At 39.6% G+C, this 17376-nt stretch overlaps 1 protein-coding gene across 14 annotated transcripts in view; it reads left to right on the top strand.

The window, feature by feature from the left end:
- Positions 1-17376, top strand: part of RAPGEF6 (Rap guanine nucleotide exchange factor 6) — a 122653-nt gene that overhangs the window by 90150 nt on the left and 15127 nt on the right. For 7 of the 14 annotated variants that reach the window (XM_054642677.2, XM_054642682.2, XM_054642689.2 and 4 more), the window contains 9 exons: positions 464-478; positions 3141-3381; positions 4401-4784; positions 6981-7192; positions 8090-8213; positions 10567-10590; positions 13253-13473; positions 15470-15661; positions 16944-17078. In XM_054642677.2, the coding sequence (XP_054498652.1) occupies positions 464-478; positions 3141-3381; positions 4401-4784; positions 6981-7192; positions 8090-8213; positions 10567-10590; positions 13253-13473; positions 15470-15661; positions 16944-17078 (1548 nt within the window). The remainder of the gene's footprint in view (positions 1-463; positions 479-3140; positions 3382-4400; positions 4785-6980; positions 7193-8089; positions 8214-10566; positions 10591-13252; positions 13474-15469; positions 15662-16943; positions 17079-17376) is intronic. The other 7 variants (XM_054642678.2, XM_054642683.2, XM_054642691.2 and 4 more) reach the window with 3 other exon arrangements.

Genomic DNA, 17376 nt, shown 5'->3' with positions numbered 1-17376 from the left:
TTACATAAACCTCCAGATTTCCCCTTTAAAAGGGATGTGCACAGATATATCCTATCAGGTGCATAAATACCCATAGCAAAAAAGTTCCCTTTTTGCTGCAATTCCAGATCCTTGCTGTCTGCATGAGAGCTACACGTTTTTCTAAACATCTTCATTTAATACTATACAAGTTACTGCTTAATATGGAATGGTGGTAACTAATTCATCTTGGATAGAATCACAGAATGATTTGTGTTGGAAAGGACATTTAATGGTCAAATATTCCAAGCCCCCTGCCATGGGCAGGGACATCTTCAGATGGCTCACTTAGCTTTGCTTTAAGCTTGCTGTAACAAACATGCTGCCAGTTTGAATGTCAGAGAAAACCAAATTATTTCTGACAGTGTACACTTGATAAGTTTTGTAAGAATCTCAATCTTGATTTTGTGTTGATACGATTTTTTTCTTTTTCTCCTGTCTGCAGCTGTTGGGTTTTACTGTAAGTATCCTCATGTAAAGCATCCTGCAGACCTTCATATTGCATGGCTTGCCTGTAAATTTAACACTATCAGACATTGCACTGACATAATTATTACTGTGGGGCATTGGATAGCCCTGTGCTCTGTGATTTTCCCTTAAAACAAATCTATAGGTTCCTATATAGGCACACTGCTGTGCTGAGGCTGGGACCTGCATTTTATTCCCATTTCTGCCCCCAGCACACTGAATGACTTCTTGCAGATTCCTCTGCTTCTCTGTGGCCTTGCTTTAAAGGGATGAAGTTGGTTATATCTCTTTCATAGAACTGAAGTTTCAGAGGATAACAGTTTTGAGATTTGGTTTGTTCTTCTGTTGTACTTCATAACTAAAACTCTATGCATGCCAGCTTGAAATGTGCTTTGTATTGTCAAAATGAGCTGAATAATGCATAAAAAATTTAATTTAATAATTTATGTTTGCCTGCTTAAAAGCAAAGACTATGAAGACAGAAATGTGCCTGTAATTTTTCCCTTATCTGTCACAAGTCACATTGTTTTGGTTGCATGGGTTTGGGGTTTGTTTGTTTGTTTGTTGGTTTTGGGTTTTTTTTTACTTTTTTTCTCCCCAATTAAATTTCAGTTTTATACCTTGAGTGTATTCTTGTTTTTAGGTATGTTGATACCAAAGTATAGATGTTTCCCTCTTCTGTTTCTTTATTATCACTTTTATGACAGGCACTTCTCTTAATTATTCAGTATGTCATTTCCACCACTTTCACTCTGAAATAAAATACAAAATACTTCTCCCTTATATTATCCCTATTCACATATATATTGAACTTCTCATATTCAGCTGCAACCCAACTTCTGATGAGAATGTTCTGATGTTTTAATCATAATCATGAACCTGTTAGAGGAATTAGCTTTCAATTGGAATTTTTTTAGCCCATGTTTTCTTCCATCTTAAAATTTATTTACAACTGATGTTGAGCCTTTCTTTTTTCCAATGGGTGGGACCTTTTGTGCTGGATCATAGATTACCTGCTTACTTTTTTACCTTGAAATTCCTTCTACTTGTGCCCATAACACATATAAATCCTGATGCAAGAAAAAGTAACCCCAAGGTCAGTGCCCCCAAAGATCTTTATTGTTGCCTCCTTAAGCAGTGGATTTTGATGGAGGAAAACCAATGTGTAGGCAGTGGGGTGAGCAGCATCTGAAACTGTGCTCAGAGAGCTGCTGCTGGGAGTGCCTGAAGGACTGGGTGCTGTGCCCAGCAGGATGGTTCCTTGCTGGTTCCCTTTGGGCAGAGGGACACTGAGCACTGCTGGGGCTCCAGGGCAGCTCACAGCTCAATCCAGATTTGGCACCCAAGGGCTGGACAAATAGCAGTGAGAGAAGAGAAGAGAAGGGGAGGGCTGTTTGGGAGGTGTTGCTTTAATGAAAGCCCTTCCCTTCCCTCACTGGGGATCTCTGATGCAGCAGTTATGGCTCATCTGCTTCTGGTGTGGTTTTGGAGAGCTTCAGACTCTGAAGCCTTGGCTGTGAGGGCTCAGCAGCATCCTCCCACCTTCTCAGGTCTGCAGAAAAGTTGGGAAGTTTTAGGCTTCAGGGAAAGGAAAACTGGGCTTCCCTGTGCTTGAAATTACTGTGCATTTTGACTCCTGACTTTTTTTTAAAATCAGTTTTATTTAGAAAATCAAACTTTCTGTAATAACTAATATAGCAAATTATTTGCAATCATCGAGCTGTGAGTTAAACACATGTTTCTGTAGATATTTATTTCCTGCTGTAGGCTGCCTCAGATAAAGCTGTTCTCTAATGCATTTATAATACATAAAATGTGCTATAAATAAGTACACCAGCCAAAGAATTAACTCCTGGCAGCAGCTTAGTTCCTTCAGGAGAGAGAGTGAGGGTAAAAGCTCATGGCTAGTTCTGTGAGCAACCAAATCTCCTTTCCTCCTCATATCCTCCCACCCCAAGCCCATCCATCTGTACTTGGTGGCTTCCCCTCCCTGGGAAGAGTGCCCTGGCACGTGTGTGGACCTGGCTCTCTCAGACACAAGAGAGCCAAAGCTGGAGTGATGCTGCCAAAGTTTTTAAGACACGCTGTGAAGGAACAGTGCACAGTCTACCCACATACCTGCATGTCTTGTGCTTAGACTGGGGTCATGGGATGGTAGAGAATTGGGTTTTAGAAGAGCAGGGAGGAGAAGAGTCTTCTTTTTGCCTTACAAAGATGAAGAAAATCCCAGAGTATTTTAAATATTTTTTAAATCCAGCATGGTTTTTTCCCCCAGAAGCTGGTTGGTTTTGTTTCCTGATGATCAGATGGGACAGTAAATCATAGAATCACAGAACAGTTTGGCTTGCAATAAGATCATCTAGTTCCACCCCACACCTTCCACTAGACCAGGAGCTCCAAGCCCCATCCAGCCTGGTGTTGAACACTTCCAGGGGTGGAGAGTCCACAGCCTCTTTGGGCAACCTGTGCCAGGGTCTCACCCCCTCACAGAGAAGAATTTGTCCCTAATATCCAATTAAACCTGCCCTCCTTCAGCTCAAGCCAATTCCCCCTTGTTCTATCACATGCCCTTGTAAAATGTCTCTCCAAGTGACCTTGTGTCTTTTCAAGGGAAAAGTACATCACACATTAAAGGCGTTACACTCTTTTTTTAGATATTCCAGATCAAGTGATCCGAGTTTTCAAAGCAGATCAGCAGAGCTGTTACATCATCATCAGCAAAGACACTACAGCCAAGGAGGTGGTGAGTCATGCTGTCCACGAGTTCAACCTGACAGGAGCCCCTGAGACCTATTCCCTGTGTGAGGTGTCCGTCAGTCCCGAGGGAGTCATCAAGCAGCGGCGCCTCCCGGACCAGTTCTCCAAGCTGGCTGACAGGATCCAGCTCAATGGACGGTGAATATTCCTTGTTTTGCTTGGATTTTATTTGGCTTTCAGGATTGAAATGTTGCACGTTGGAAAAGACCTCCATGATAATTAAGTCCAACATCAGGGAGAGGTGTTTTAATTAAAATAGACTGGTGTCTTTTGGAAGCACAAGCAAGTAATTGCCAGTAACTTATACTTCCCTCTCTTCTTTGGATCACCTTCCTCTTCTGCACCCAAAAATCCCTCCCCAAATTTACAGCGAGATGGCAGCTAAATTTAGCAGATCAAGATAATGTATATAGTGGTTTACACTTAGAGAAAAAGGTTATATTTGTTTTGATACTTCTCACATGTACTTGAGGATTAAAGAATACAATTCATTTCTTTCTCGGTGTCATGCTGCAATGAACTGATACTAACCTGAGATAAAGTCTTCCATTTTTAAGTAAACTGTTCTGAATGTTTCTAAAATGTTAAATGCTTTGATTTTATCAGATGACCTAATCCATACCAGAAGAAAGTTTATTAAAGTAAAATATTCTGTAGTTGTCTTTGCTAGGCAACAGAGGGAATTTATGAGTAATAAACTTTTGTGTATCTGAAAGTGATTTACCTGGGACCATGGAATGAATTTTCCAGATATTCAGTTCCTGAATACTCTGTGCTTCATGCAAATATCAGTATGCCACAGTAAATTTATGGAAAAAAACACACTAAATTTGTGTAAGAAATGTAGAAATACATTAACAGGAGATTTCTCAGGGCTAGTGTGTTTTTGAAATGCTATTTTCGCTGCTGAATTTACAAATAGAAAAGGTGAGCACTACAGCATGTTACAGAGTACACTATAAAAATATTAACAAAGAGCTTTTGAAATGTTTGTTTACTTAAGTAATGGTGCTGTTTTACATTTACTGAAGTACAAGGTTATGTTGTTCCTTCTTGTCTCTAACGCTCACAGTGATTGGTATAGTTCAATGTCTTTGTGTTCACAAACCCTCTGAAGAGCATCTCTAATGTGTTGTTGTTCCTCAATCATTCTTCAGGTATTATCTGAAAAACAATATGGAAACAGAAACCTTATGCTCAGATGAGGATGCTCAAGAGCTACTCCGAGAGAGCCAAATTTCCCTCCTGCAGCTGAGCACCATTGAGGTGGCCACTCAGCTTTCCATGCGGGACTTTGAATTGTTCCGCAACATCGAGCCAACGGAGTACATCGACGACCTGTACAAGCTGGACTCCAAAACAGGCAACGCTCACCTGAAACAGTTTGAGGATGTCATAAATCAAGAGACCTTCTGGGTTGCCATGGAAATTTTAGCAGAACCCAACCAGCTCAAAAGAATGAAGATTATTAAGCATTTCATTAAAATTGCTCTCCACTGTCGAGAATGCAAGAACTTCAATTCCATGTTTGCGGTGATAAGGTAAAATACTTCCCATTTCTCAGATCTGATTGGTGCTGTCACAGGCAATTCTGGTAATCCAAATGAAAGGAAAGAAATGGGAATATCCTGAGCAGACTGCAGCTGGGGCTGGGGGGCTTTTCCAAAGCCAGACTGATCAGAGGTGGATTGTCACCGGAGCCTCTGCACTGCCACCTCAGCTCTTCAGTCCTGTTGCGGTGCTAGGTGTGACAGTCTCTCTTTCACTGGTACTTTGCAGGAAAAGAGAAGATGGGCACAAAGCACTGTGTGATTGATGAACTGCAGAAACCTGCCTGAGCACTGTGTCATTTTCTGTGACTTTGGCACCCAATTTCCCTTCTTTTTGTCAGTCACTGTTACTTTTCCAGGAAGCACCGAGTCGTGTATGCGATGATGAGATTACTTTATTTCTTCCTTGCATTGTAAGGATGTCCTCAAATCAGTCTTGTTTTGGTTTCATTTTCCTTCTCATTCTTTCCTGTCATCTGCTTGCTTCTCTATATTATTTTTTCCCTCTTTGGTTGCACATTTAAGCTTTCTCTTCTGATTTATACTGAATGCTGGTGCTTTAACAGCCTAAGTTCATCATTTCCTGAATTTGCAATTATCTTACACCCAGCCTTTACTGTAGGGAAAAGAAAGACACTGTGATTCATCAGAACAAAGATCTGGATTTGTGCTGTATCCCAGCAGCATTATTGAAAACACCATTTTAAAATATTTTCTTCCATGTCTAACCAGTTCATCAAATGTACTGGCTTGTGGTTAGTAATTAAAGAATTCATGAGTTTCTGTGAAGGGTACTGGACAGTCATTGAGACTGTGGCTGCTCATTATGTGGGAATACACACATAGATACCGATTCTCATTTTTCTATTCTGCTCTCTAATTTTTCATGGTTTATTCTAGCTAAGGAAATTACTCTTTCTGCTTCTCATTTAAGTCCAATCAGGCCATGACTAAAGTGGTCTTTTGTCCGGGGGAAAAAAAAGGCAAATAAGTTAGTTTTTGTTTTACTGTTATTTCCAGAAGAATATTTTTTTGTTAGCATATGGCACAGGGGTTTTCTTTCTTGCCTTGTCCTGCACAGCAGTTTGGTGCCATATGTCTCATGAAATAGGAAGATAACCATCTTAATGTAGCATGGAAAAGAGGAGCTGTGGGCTGGCATATGTTTGATTTTTTCATGTCAGAGAAGGCTTTGTTTGGCATAGCATGGAGAGAAATTTGTCTAAAAAATAAACCAAGTACAATATAAATTTTTGAAAAAAAAAGTAAATCTGAGAATAGCAAATTCAGTGATAGTGTGGGTCTGGATTTGCTAAGCAATGCTGCAGCACATCCCTTTGCAGTTCTGTAAAGGTGAGGACTTTGCAATTAGTGCAGAATTCCTTGGACATAGGTGGCGACAAATTATGATAGGGAGGGTGGATTTAATTTATTAAATGTTTTTATTTAATGGGGTGTTTTTGCATCCAAATAATTCTGGCTATATTTTTACTTAGTGGGAATGAGGGCACAGTGACAAGTTTTAGCATATCTGCTGCTTCCAGTTCTCAGTCAGTTGCTCGTTTACAAATGTTCTTGTTTGAAGCTCTGAAGTCAGAGAATCACAGAATGGGTTGGGTTGGAAGAGACCTTAAAGACCATCTCATTCCAAAGCCCCTGCCATGGGCTGGGACACCTTTCACTGCACCAGGTTGCTGAGCCTGTCCTTGAGCACCTTAGGGATGGAGCATCAACAGCCTCTCTGGGCAACTTGTGCTGGGGTCTCACCACCCTCATAAGGAAGAATTTCTTCCTAAAGGCTTGCCACTTCTGCTTGGGATGAGCTCTGCACTGTTCTCATTTTCTGTGCAGTCATTGGTTCACCTCATGCATTTTTTACCATTTTTGTTCTTACTGTGGTATACATTTTTACAGGATTCTTAGGTAGATGTCAGTCCTGTATTACAGAGATACTATTTTGGCAGTAACTTGAAATTTGTACCTTGAGCAGTCATGATTTTTACCAGTCCTGTTTAAACAGCAGAGGGTTATTGTGATGAACTCGTAGCCTGCTATTCACCCAGCTCCACAGTTAACCTTGGGAAAGCTATTTTTACTCCTTAAAAAAACAACCTCCCAACCCTTCACTTCCTTCTGAAAGGTAACAATTCCACTCACAGCTAATAATGAAACATTTCTGCCTTGCAGTGGGTTAAATCTTGCACCAGTAGCTCGTCTCAGAGGCACTTGGGAAAAGTTACCCAGCAAGTACGAAAAGCACCTCAGAGACCTTCAAGATCTTTTTGATCCATCTCGAAACATGGCAAAATATCGCAACATCCTCAGCAGCCAGAGCATGCAGCCTCCAATTATCCCACTTTTCCCTGTTGTCAAGAAAGATATCACATTTCTGCATGAAGGTAATGTCAAACAGAGAGAAAATAAATGAAGCATTGAATGTACTTCAGCCCTTTCTTCAGTGCTCTGTGTGTCCACATGTGTCTAACGAAGCTGCCACCAGTAGGATGCTTTTGAGGGATCCTTTGTAGGAGTAAAATAAAATAGAACTGGGAATGCCTAATGGAATTAGGTCCTAGACAAAAATTGGTCCTAGACAAAAATTAAAAGAAAATGCATATTTTTAATATCTTGAAAGCAATGCTGTAATCCTCCTCAGCTGTCCTAAGGTTTAGGGTGGAAGCGTAGGTGAGTGTGCTGTCTGGTAGCTACATTACTTCAAATGTTTTCTCCTAGAAAAAATTTGTTGCTGTAATGTTTCCAGGTTTTCATTCCATGTTGTGGCATGCACACAGTGCTACACCTCCTACTCTTGCTTTCAGCATTTTCAAGGGATTTTGTTTAAATATTTCCATCTTATTCCCTTTATACAAAGTCCTCTTTACAACTGGTTGAGGTGAACCATTTCCAAATATGCTTAATTCTTGGTTGTGATGGTTCAGAACTATTTGATCTTCTTTTCTAATGTGAATGTCGTTAATGTCAATTCTGCATTTGTATTATTTTAATATTATGCAAGTGAATTTGGGCATAATTCACTTATTCCTTTGTCCTCCTACTAATACATGTTACTTTAGAAATCAATTAACAAAAAATATAGGGTAGTCCAAGTGGGTTTGATTCCATCAGTGTTTTGAGAGAACATCCTGTTTTCTTGCTACTTTGATTTAAAAAATTGTGTTGATTGGGGGACAGGGAAGTGAGATGGGTGACAAGGGAAGAACTAGAAGCACAGTGGCTGTTCAGAAATATTTATTACTCCTTTTTTTTTTCCTTATGTGTGTGTGTCATTTATGCAGGCAATGATTCTAAAGTGGATGGCCTGGTTAATTTTGAGAAGCTGCGGATGATCGCCAAGGAAATCCGCCAAGTTGTCCGAATGACCTCGGCAAACATGGATCCAGCTGTGATGTTCAGACAAAGGTGTGCAAAGGGAGGAGCAGCAGCACTGAAGGGGTCTCACTGTGGGGGGATCTGGGTCTCTGTGTGCATCAGCACGTTGGTATTTCGTTGTGTACGTCATCATTGACATCTACCATCAAACCACAGCCTTTATCAAATTATGGCAAAACAGTTGATGCTTCCCAGACCTGCTTTGAATGACTAATAAACCAATTTATTGCCTTTAAAAAGCACAGAAGAATAAGTTCTAATTTTAATGATACATATTTCTGCCAAATAAAATGTTAGTGTCAGTAGAGTTTTAAGAGAGGTATAATATTACAGGGTACAATATTTAGATATGAGAGAGAGATAAAAAGCACCTCAATCACTGATGTATAGATCTGAAATGCTGTTTCAAAACAAAACCCCAGTGATAACATATTAAATTCAAACTAAATATTTTTTATTTGTTCTAAGCACAGCTTGTTCCACCTACATAATGTTTGATATGTGCAGGCTTCAGCAGGTGGAGGGTGTTTTCTTGGCTTATTTTTCTTATTTTTTTCTTTTTATCCTGATGCTGAATATCACCAGGCTTGGTGTTAACAAAGTGCAGAATAAAAACAACATAACTCCTAATCTGCTGCTGATTAGCTCCAGATTTTATTTAGTGGAAATGAATTATTTCCTGCATCTGTTTTCTCCCCACTGGCTGAACTGAAAGCATCAGCGGCTCTGATGTTGTGTCCATAAGGGTCCTGACCCTGCAGGTGTCTGTAGGATGGTGGTGGCCTCACTCCTTGCACTGTCTGCCTCAAACTGATGGGCCAGGCAAGCCCCCTCAGGGTGCTGGGTCATGGCTGAGTAGCCACATGGCTCTGACTTCAGGAAATGGCAAAATTCTCTCCTGAGCTGCCCACACCTGTGTGCACCCCAGCAGAGGAGAGCTCTCTGAGCACCCTGGAGGGAGCAGTGCAAGTAGGAGACACAGGGGACAGTTTTTAGGTGAATTTTACTTCATCCACCCAAAATTGCAGTCTCCTGTGCAGTTGTGATTCTCTGTAATGTGTGAGTTCAGTTACATCTGTGCTGTGGAAGGAAACAGGGCATGCAAGGATAGGGAGCCTTTATAGGAGCATAGAGATTTGGTTCCCTGTGGTATTCCAGTGGTCAGGATTCACAGAGGATCATCAGTTCTGTCTGGTTTTTGTTTGCAAAGCTGTTTCCTTTTTTCAAGCATTTAAAGGCAGCCTGGATTGGGCTCTGAGCAAGCCTGGTCTAGTGGAAGGTGTATAGGGGGATGTAAGGGGATGAACTTTGGGGTCCCTCCCAACACAAACTGTTCTGTGATTCTGTAACTCTAAAAATGGCCCAGACTGAGCCAAAAATAACAGATCCTTGTTAATGTTACTTTGTTTCACAGTGGAGATTCACTTTTATAGGGTTGGATAGAAATTAGCAAGATTTCATTTTTAGTATAAAATTACAAAGTCAGTTACTGAGAAGTTGTGATTGCTTTTCAGAAACTTTGGCATTCACAGCTGAAATTAGTCTATAAATAAATGTGCCTGATGGCCCATGCACTTCCTAAGACCTCATGAAGTCTAATCATTAAATAAATTTAATAGTAAATAGTTAGCTTTAGTATGTTTTTCAGAATTTCAGAGCACATTTTAATGACTGTAATTTAAATTACACACACTGCCATAAACTGCTTAGGCATCCAATATTAGAGATAGTGCCAAAGATTAAAAGAAAATAATTCCATGTTTTCATGTAATTTATATTAATTTTCATTGTCTCTCATGTTTGATCTCTCAGTTTGTGTTATGAAGCATCAAATAAATGCTTTTGAAGATAAAAAATCAACAAGAAAAGTCTGTATTAGTGGTAACTTGAGACTTGCTCACAAGTTCATTACCAATTACTGAGAGCATCTAGGCTTTCAAGGTGTATTTGGCAACTGGCTTGTTTTCCAGCCAACAGTCAAGAGAAAACAATACAATAAACTTGAATATTGATAGTGATGATTTCTCATACACTTTCAACAGGCAAAGAATAAATTAATTTTGTCCCATTTTCTGCAATATGAATGAGTTGCACTCCATCAAATTTGAATTTGACTTACAGGAAAATAAATTAATGCAAGTTTGAATTTTTCAATTCATAGGTTAAACAAAAAACTGATAGATATCAAGGTGTTTGTCAAGTCTTGCCCCTGCATTTCATGAAAACATTGTGTTATTGTTTGAGAAGAATTTGGCTGTATAGAGATTTTTCTTTTCTGTTCTTTCCTGTCTACATCTTTCTTCCTGACTCTCAACTGTTTTATTTTTTTCCTGTGCTTTTCTGTTCAAATACATGCTTCAATGTATATGGCTCTTGCTTACAGGAAGAAGAGGTGGAGAAGTTTGGGGTAAGTGTAGAGCTGAATGCAACTAAGATAAATAAAGATTATGCAACTCTTAACATACTGCATCCTCCTCGTTAGTGCATGCATCTGAAATACAGCATGCATTTTATTAACCCTGCAACACATGTTTTTTTGAAAACAGGAGTAAGGGGTTACAGCCAACATTTTACTGCAGCTATAAGAATTCTGAGTTGCTTTTGTGTAGTAGATAAGTTGTTTGAGTTTTGGCTTTGTGCATTAAAAAACCTTGCTGTGCAGTTATATTGGAAGGCAAACTATTGTGGGAAGTAAATGAAATAAGTAACTTGCCTTTTAACATGTTACTGGAAAGTTGAAGCCATTCTGCATTTTCAACTATAAAGACACTTTGAATTGTGGTAATGATGTAGTAATTTCCTCCCTGAGGTTTATCTTCAGGCAACCTTCAAAGTATTTATTTTTAGCATATGTTTAAAATGTATCTCACATTTCCTGCACCAAAATCCTCATTGATCCTCCTGGGGGAGTGTTGATTGTGTGAGGTCTGGATCATGGAATGACTAAAGATGAGAATTCTGATGTTGGCCAGGGAAATTCCTGCCTGGCCCAGGGCAGTGATTTTGAGACTGACATTGTGGCCATATTTTATGTGTTCTGTGTTGCCTGTGTGCCTTTGCATAGCAGTGTTGGGGACAATGCCAGGACCTGGGCTGGTCATACTGGGCTTAGCAAGTTTGGAGACTGGTCCCTGATGCTGGTGTGGATGCCCTTGGCTGGCAGCATTTGGTGTTCAATAATCAGCTGCTCACAAGGCAGCTCATGGGGAGAAATAGCCAGGACCCATGGAGCCACTGTAATTTCTAACCCTTGGAATTACTGTGAACACAAGGGAATAAGGAAAAATAATTGTTAAAAGAAATAGAATTAAATTGCCTTAAAAAGTCAAATCCAGATTTGGGGAAAAAAAAATCAGTGTGTACATAAACAACCAAAATATTTCTATCATTTAAAATAAACATAATTTCCTGATCATTGTAGAATAGCTTTGTCCTTATCCATCAAGAGACATGAGTGTCCCCTTGGTTTGAATAGCTGTGAGCACTCCATCATGCCTTCTGCTGCTCCTTGTCTCCAATAACATTACTTTTTTATTTAATTAAGCTATAAATTGCTGAGAGCTTTTAAGCTTCTATTTTCTCTCAGAATGATTTATTTAACATGTCTGAGAATATTGCAGTCAGCTGTTTTCCAGCATTTATTTTCTAAGCTCAGTTTACTTGATTCCTTTGATTTTCTCTAACAACATGTTTTATTCTGACTCCTTTGGCCATTATGGCTCTTCTGTGCCTGATGTTGTTTATTCTGCCACTTGTGATTCTGTAAACACACAAGATCTTGATAAATGTCTTCATGTAGCTCTAAAAATGTTCATCTGAATATTTAAAAATCCCCACACAAACCCAGCTTTGAACAACTTTGACATTTTCCATTAGAATTTACATGTGACTTGTACTGTGATCTCCATTTATTTCAAAATGCATCAGAAGTGGTGTGGCTGTAGGACTTTTGGCAGTTGAAACAGAGGTGACTGTGTTTAGACCATACCCTGCTCAGTTGTTTGGTCACTTTTCCAGTGTGAATTGGAATGGCTGTCAGGGAGAGTAACTCATGTTCTTTAACTATTACAGTATTACTTATTTTTGCTTCAGCTACTGATAGATTTGAGAGCTCAAAATTAGGAGTATTGAGGAGTATCCTCTTTCAATGCAAGTCTGTACAAGTCTGGGTGTGTTTATCATCACTGCCTTCCTTACCTTTCTTGGGATACATTTTTTAATGAGCTGCTTTTTTGTGAATGTTTTTAGTTAATTGAAGAAAGAAGTTAAGTGTGTAATCAAATGCCCTTTGTACATTTAACATAATTTACCCCTTGTTTGACCTTTATGAGAAGCTCAGTTTTCTAAGAGGATTGCAGTGGTCACTCACTTCTGTGCTCAGCTAAGTGCTGGAAGTTTCTGTGTAAGCCTGATGCACACAGTGGGCACCCAGTTCCTTAAACCAACAAAGTTACCAAGTTTGTCCACTTTTAGAATCTACAGTTGAATTCATGGAGCGTTAGGGTTGGAAAAGACCTCTGAGATCATGAAATCCAACCATCAACCCAACACCACCACCATGCTGACCACTAAGCCATGTCTCCTCAAGTGCCTTAAACACGTGTTTTTTGAACACTTCCAGGGATGGTGACCCCACCACTGCCCTGGGCAGGCTGTTCCTGGCCTTGACAACCCTTTCCACGAAGAAGTTTTTCCTAATGTCCAATTTAAACCTCTCCTGGCACAACTTGAGGCCGTTTCTTCTCGTCAGCTGCGGGTCCTGCAGCACAAGCCTGGGGTTCATTAGTGGAGCTGAATGAGTTCCACGCACAACACTGCTTCTTGTTCTTCCCAGCTCCACATCTCCATAGGCAGTCCTGCTCTAGGCTCAAATCCCTGCTCTCAATTTACCCAAATACGTTATGACAGGTGTTGTTTTAATGCTGTTCATCTTTTTTAACTCATTTGCATCAGCATGCACTAGCCCTAACTGAAGATTATTGGTATTAATCTGCTTTGGCCTATTCTGCTGCAGCTCTTTGTTGCTGTTGAGAACTGAACCTTTAGTGCTTTGATCTTTTCTCTCGTAGGTCTCTGAGCCAGGGCAGCATGAACTCGAACATGCTGGACGTGCAGGGAGGGGCTCACAAGAAGCGCGCCCGCCGCAGCTCGCTCCTCAACGCCAAGAAGCTCTACGAGGATGCCCAGATGGCCAGGAAGGTGAAGCAGTACCTGTCCAACCTCTCTGTGGAGACAGATGAAGAGAAGATCCAGATATTGTCGCTTCAGTGTGAGCCTGCATACAGCACTTGTAAGTACAGTGAGCTAGAACAGCAACAGGATCGATAGCATTTATAAAAAAGGTTGTTCTTTCTCTAAAAATACTCTCAAACTTTTCTTCCAAGGAGAGGATACTGTAGGAAGGGTTGTTTTGTCAGTTCATGTGTGTTCATGTTTTGGTTGAGCTCAAAAAATTTCTGTGATGTTTTTTATTTTGACCTTTAGTTCCTAAAGCTGTGTGTCTTTCCATCAGTCTGGCAGGAAATCCAATAGCACATCAACCCTGCTGTCCTTGCACAGAACTAGAAAGGATAAAAGTAGTCTTTACCATATGAACAGCAAGAAATGAAAAGAGACAAAATCAATATAGAAACCTCAATGGATTACACCTTAGAATAAATGAAGATTGTTGAGAAGGAGAAGTTAGGTCAATATTGACTGATGAGTTTGACATGGCTTGACAGTCACAAATTGAGGACTACAGCGGGATAGCTCTCATAATTTAAGCTCTTGTCAAACAAACTGTTGTCTGACCTGCTGTCATACACAGTTCAGTAAATTCTTATTTAGAAATGAGAAGTTATAATTGTGTTTTATTTAGATACTCGAGCAGTTTTCACTTTCTTGAAAGACAGATTTGTTTCAAAATAGATGAGTAACAACCATGCTAAATAAAATTATATTTTCTGCTTGTCTTTTGTCCAAATATAGCATTTTAAGGCTTTTTTTGTCTTCAAATACTGTTTTATCTCTGATGAGGTAAGTTCAAAGCATGACTAGGAGATGGAGTCTTGAAGATAAAATTTTAAGTCCTTGCCATTACCCAGTATTAAGAATGCAAATCCTTATTATTCCCTAAGATGCCATCTTATGCAAATTTCCTTTTAGCATTTACTTTTAAGTAGCACTGAAGCAGGAAACCTGGAAATGGCCACATTTAACTCCCTTTTAAAAAACATTAAATCCTTCATGTTTGAACTCTTTCTAGATGATCTCTGTGCAATCATAGGTACCAGGTCCAAGAGAAGGACATAATTGTTACCAGATTGTTTTTTATTTGTTAAAAAAAAAAAAAGTTAAAATCTTGTATGCACAGTGCTAGCCATAGATATTTGAAAGTAAAAATAGGGAATATATACCAACTGCTCTATTCATGTAGTTAGGCAAATCAAGTCCATATTTTCTTAAACATCAGTAAGGAAAATGAAGTTTAAGTGGATATACAATTAAATATGTAGTAGATTGGCATATCATTAAAAGTAACATTTTTAAAAACTGGGGAAGAAGCCCTAAGCCCCAAAACCCACAGGTAGTAGATCCAGTTGAGATTATCCTGGTTACAGAGCTGGGAGAAAGAATAGAGCAGTGATGTGTGGCATGAGGAGCTGCCAGCCCCTCGTGGGTTTAGATTTGGTGCAGTGAGAGCACTGACCTGTCCAGGGATGTCTCTCCCCACTTGGTTGGATTTCCCACACTCAGGGGTTCAGCTCCCACATTTCTTACCTTACTAATAACTTGCTGCCCTTGCTTGTGGTAGGAATGAGCAGCAATGACACTGCAAACCAGAGTTTTCCTAGAGAATTTAAGGAGAAATCAGATGAGGAGCAGTCTGTGAATTGCTGTGTGATTAAAGCAGAAGCTGAAGCAGTGCCCTGTGCTGTAAATCACTTGTGCCACCTAGTGAAACATTTCATGCCAGTTGCAAAACCACCTGATTTTGAAAGAGGTGCTGTTATGCAATTGCACCTTGCATGCAAACATTTAAAATACAGGCTTGTGGTAGAAATAAACAACATCTTTTGATCTTTTGATGAAGTACCTCGATGGCACTTGCAAGAATTTAGGGCTTTTTTTTAAAGCTCTTCACACATCATCTTCAGTGTCATGGGATTATTGTGTTTGGACTAGAAATGGTTTAAAATACAATTGATCTTCTTTACACAATGATTCCTTTGTCTGGATGGTTGTACTGCAATAATCCTGCAATTGAAAGTGCTAGATATTTATATGCAGTTTTTCCCTAACAGTGACAAAGAATTTAAGTGAGAGAAGAGGAGGGAAATCCTCCGAAATGTCTCCAGTGCCCATGAGATCAATTGGCCAAACCACAAAAGCCCATCAGCATCAACAAAACCGAATGAGTCAAGTTCTTCAGGTCCCAACTGTGAATTTGTACCCCAGCAGGAAAAAGGGACTGACAAAGGATCATGTCACATTCAGTGAGTATCTTCAGTTCACCTGGCTGGGGAGGTTTAAAGATGTAAGCAAGCAGGAGGGAGGAGCTCTTTTGTAGCTGAGTGGTTTATGTGAGATACTGTGGTAAACTTCATAAATTAATTCACTTTAAAACAGCTGATACATACTGCTGTGTTCTAAGAGAGCATGCTTAGTCATTTGCACAGTCTTTTATAACTGTAAAACAGTTAGTGGTGAGATGCTGTCTCCAAATACGCTCTTGCTTCCCGAGGTCTAATATATTTGGGTGAAATCATTGAAACAAATCACAGATGTAATATTTTAACCTCTGGGACACCATTTTAATAGCATTATGGTCAAATGGAGCAACACATATTATTAGTTGCTCCTAGTGAACATATTTTCTTGGTCTCTAAATTTGCTAGTTGCAAAGCAGTGTATTCTTTATTAAAAAGCTTTTGTCCTATTTACATAACTGTTGTCTCATTTGAAAGCTGCAATTTTGGGTTATTAAATGAAGTTAGCTGCAGTCAATAACTGATACGAAATTATTTTATATTGGGCATCAACATCATTTAAAATAGCTTCAGAAAATAGTATATTACAGCATATAAAATACTATTTACAGTTAGGATTTATTTCAGTTCTCCTCTGAAAAGCCTGTGCAGTTTGATAAGTTCCAGAAACTTTTCTCAGAGGTTTTTCTTCATTTGTGTGTGGTAGTCCATGCTGATCTAACAGCTACTGGGAACTTGAAATAACTCCTCAGCACTGAGTCCTCTGCAGGATGGTCTAATAGTGAGTAAGAAACACCAAACCATGTGTGGGACACTGGTTTTGCTAAACTGGCCAAGCTGTGGATAGTGCCTGTGAGTGTTGATTTGAGAACTCTTACTTGTGAAGATCTTGAACTGACCTGGTAGCTGTGACACACATGGTTTTGAACACAGTCCCAACAGTGCCATGGGCAAGGATTTCCTCCTAGGTTTATACTGCACACAGATTTTTTTTTTTTTACATAGTCCTTTTCCAAAACCACAACGAATGTATCCATTGCAGTGGTTCCTGTTGGGATATGGATGTTTCAACACAGTTTAGATGAGCAGCCAGCAGTAGCAGTGGTCACAGCTGAGCTGATCTAAATTTAAATAGAGACTGCCTCCATATGCAGAATTCTCTGAGCATCTGCTCCTCTCTTTGCTGAATATTCTGATTGTTCAGCATGGTGCTTCTTTGTAGTTTAAACAGAAATCAGTAATTCAAAAGAAGAAGAATATGTAGTAAGTGATCCCATTGTTTTCATAGGTACAGGCTCTCCACAGAAGTCATTAAGCTTGTCTGAGGAAGTAAGTAGTAAGAAACAAACAGATGACACTATGTCCATGGCATCTTCTTTGCACTCCAGCCCACCTGCTTCTCCTCAGGGCTCCCCACGCAAAGGTAAGTGTGTGGCAGTATCAGTCCCAGGAACTGGAGCCTAAACCAGGGTGGGCAGTGGCAGGAATATTTGTTGGTAATGACATGTAAGAGAAACAGTCATTTAGAATATTCATCTCAATAATAGAATAATGTCTTTCTATGAATAGACATGATTTTTCAATGTATTTGTATATTTTGGACCTTTAAGTCACTTAGTATTTAAAAAATGGAACAGTTGTTTTCTTAAAATACTGCCTAAGAGCTTTTGGCAGAATTCCCAACAGAACTGAAGTGCTGACACCTGCCATCGTGCCAGTTC

The sequence above is a fragment of the Agelaius phoeniceus genome, chromosome 15 (assembly GCF_051311805.1).
Source record: "Agelaius phoeniceus isolate bAgePho1 chromosome 15, bAgePho1.hap1, whole genome shotgun sequence".
Classification (NCBI taxonomy): Eukaryota; Metazoa; Chordata; class Aves; order Passeriformes; family Icteridae; genus Agelaius; species Agelaius phoeniceus.
Note: the sequence above shows the minus strand (reverse complement) of the source record. Positions and strands in the feature narration are given on the sequence as shown.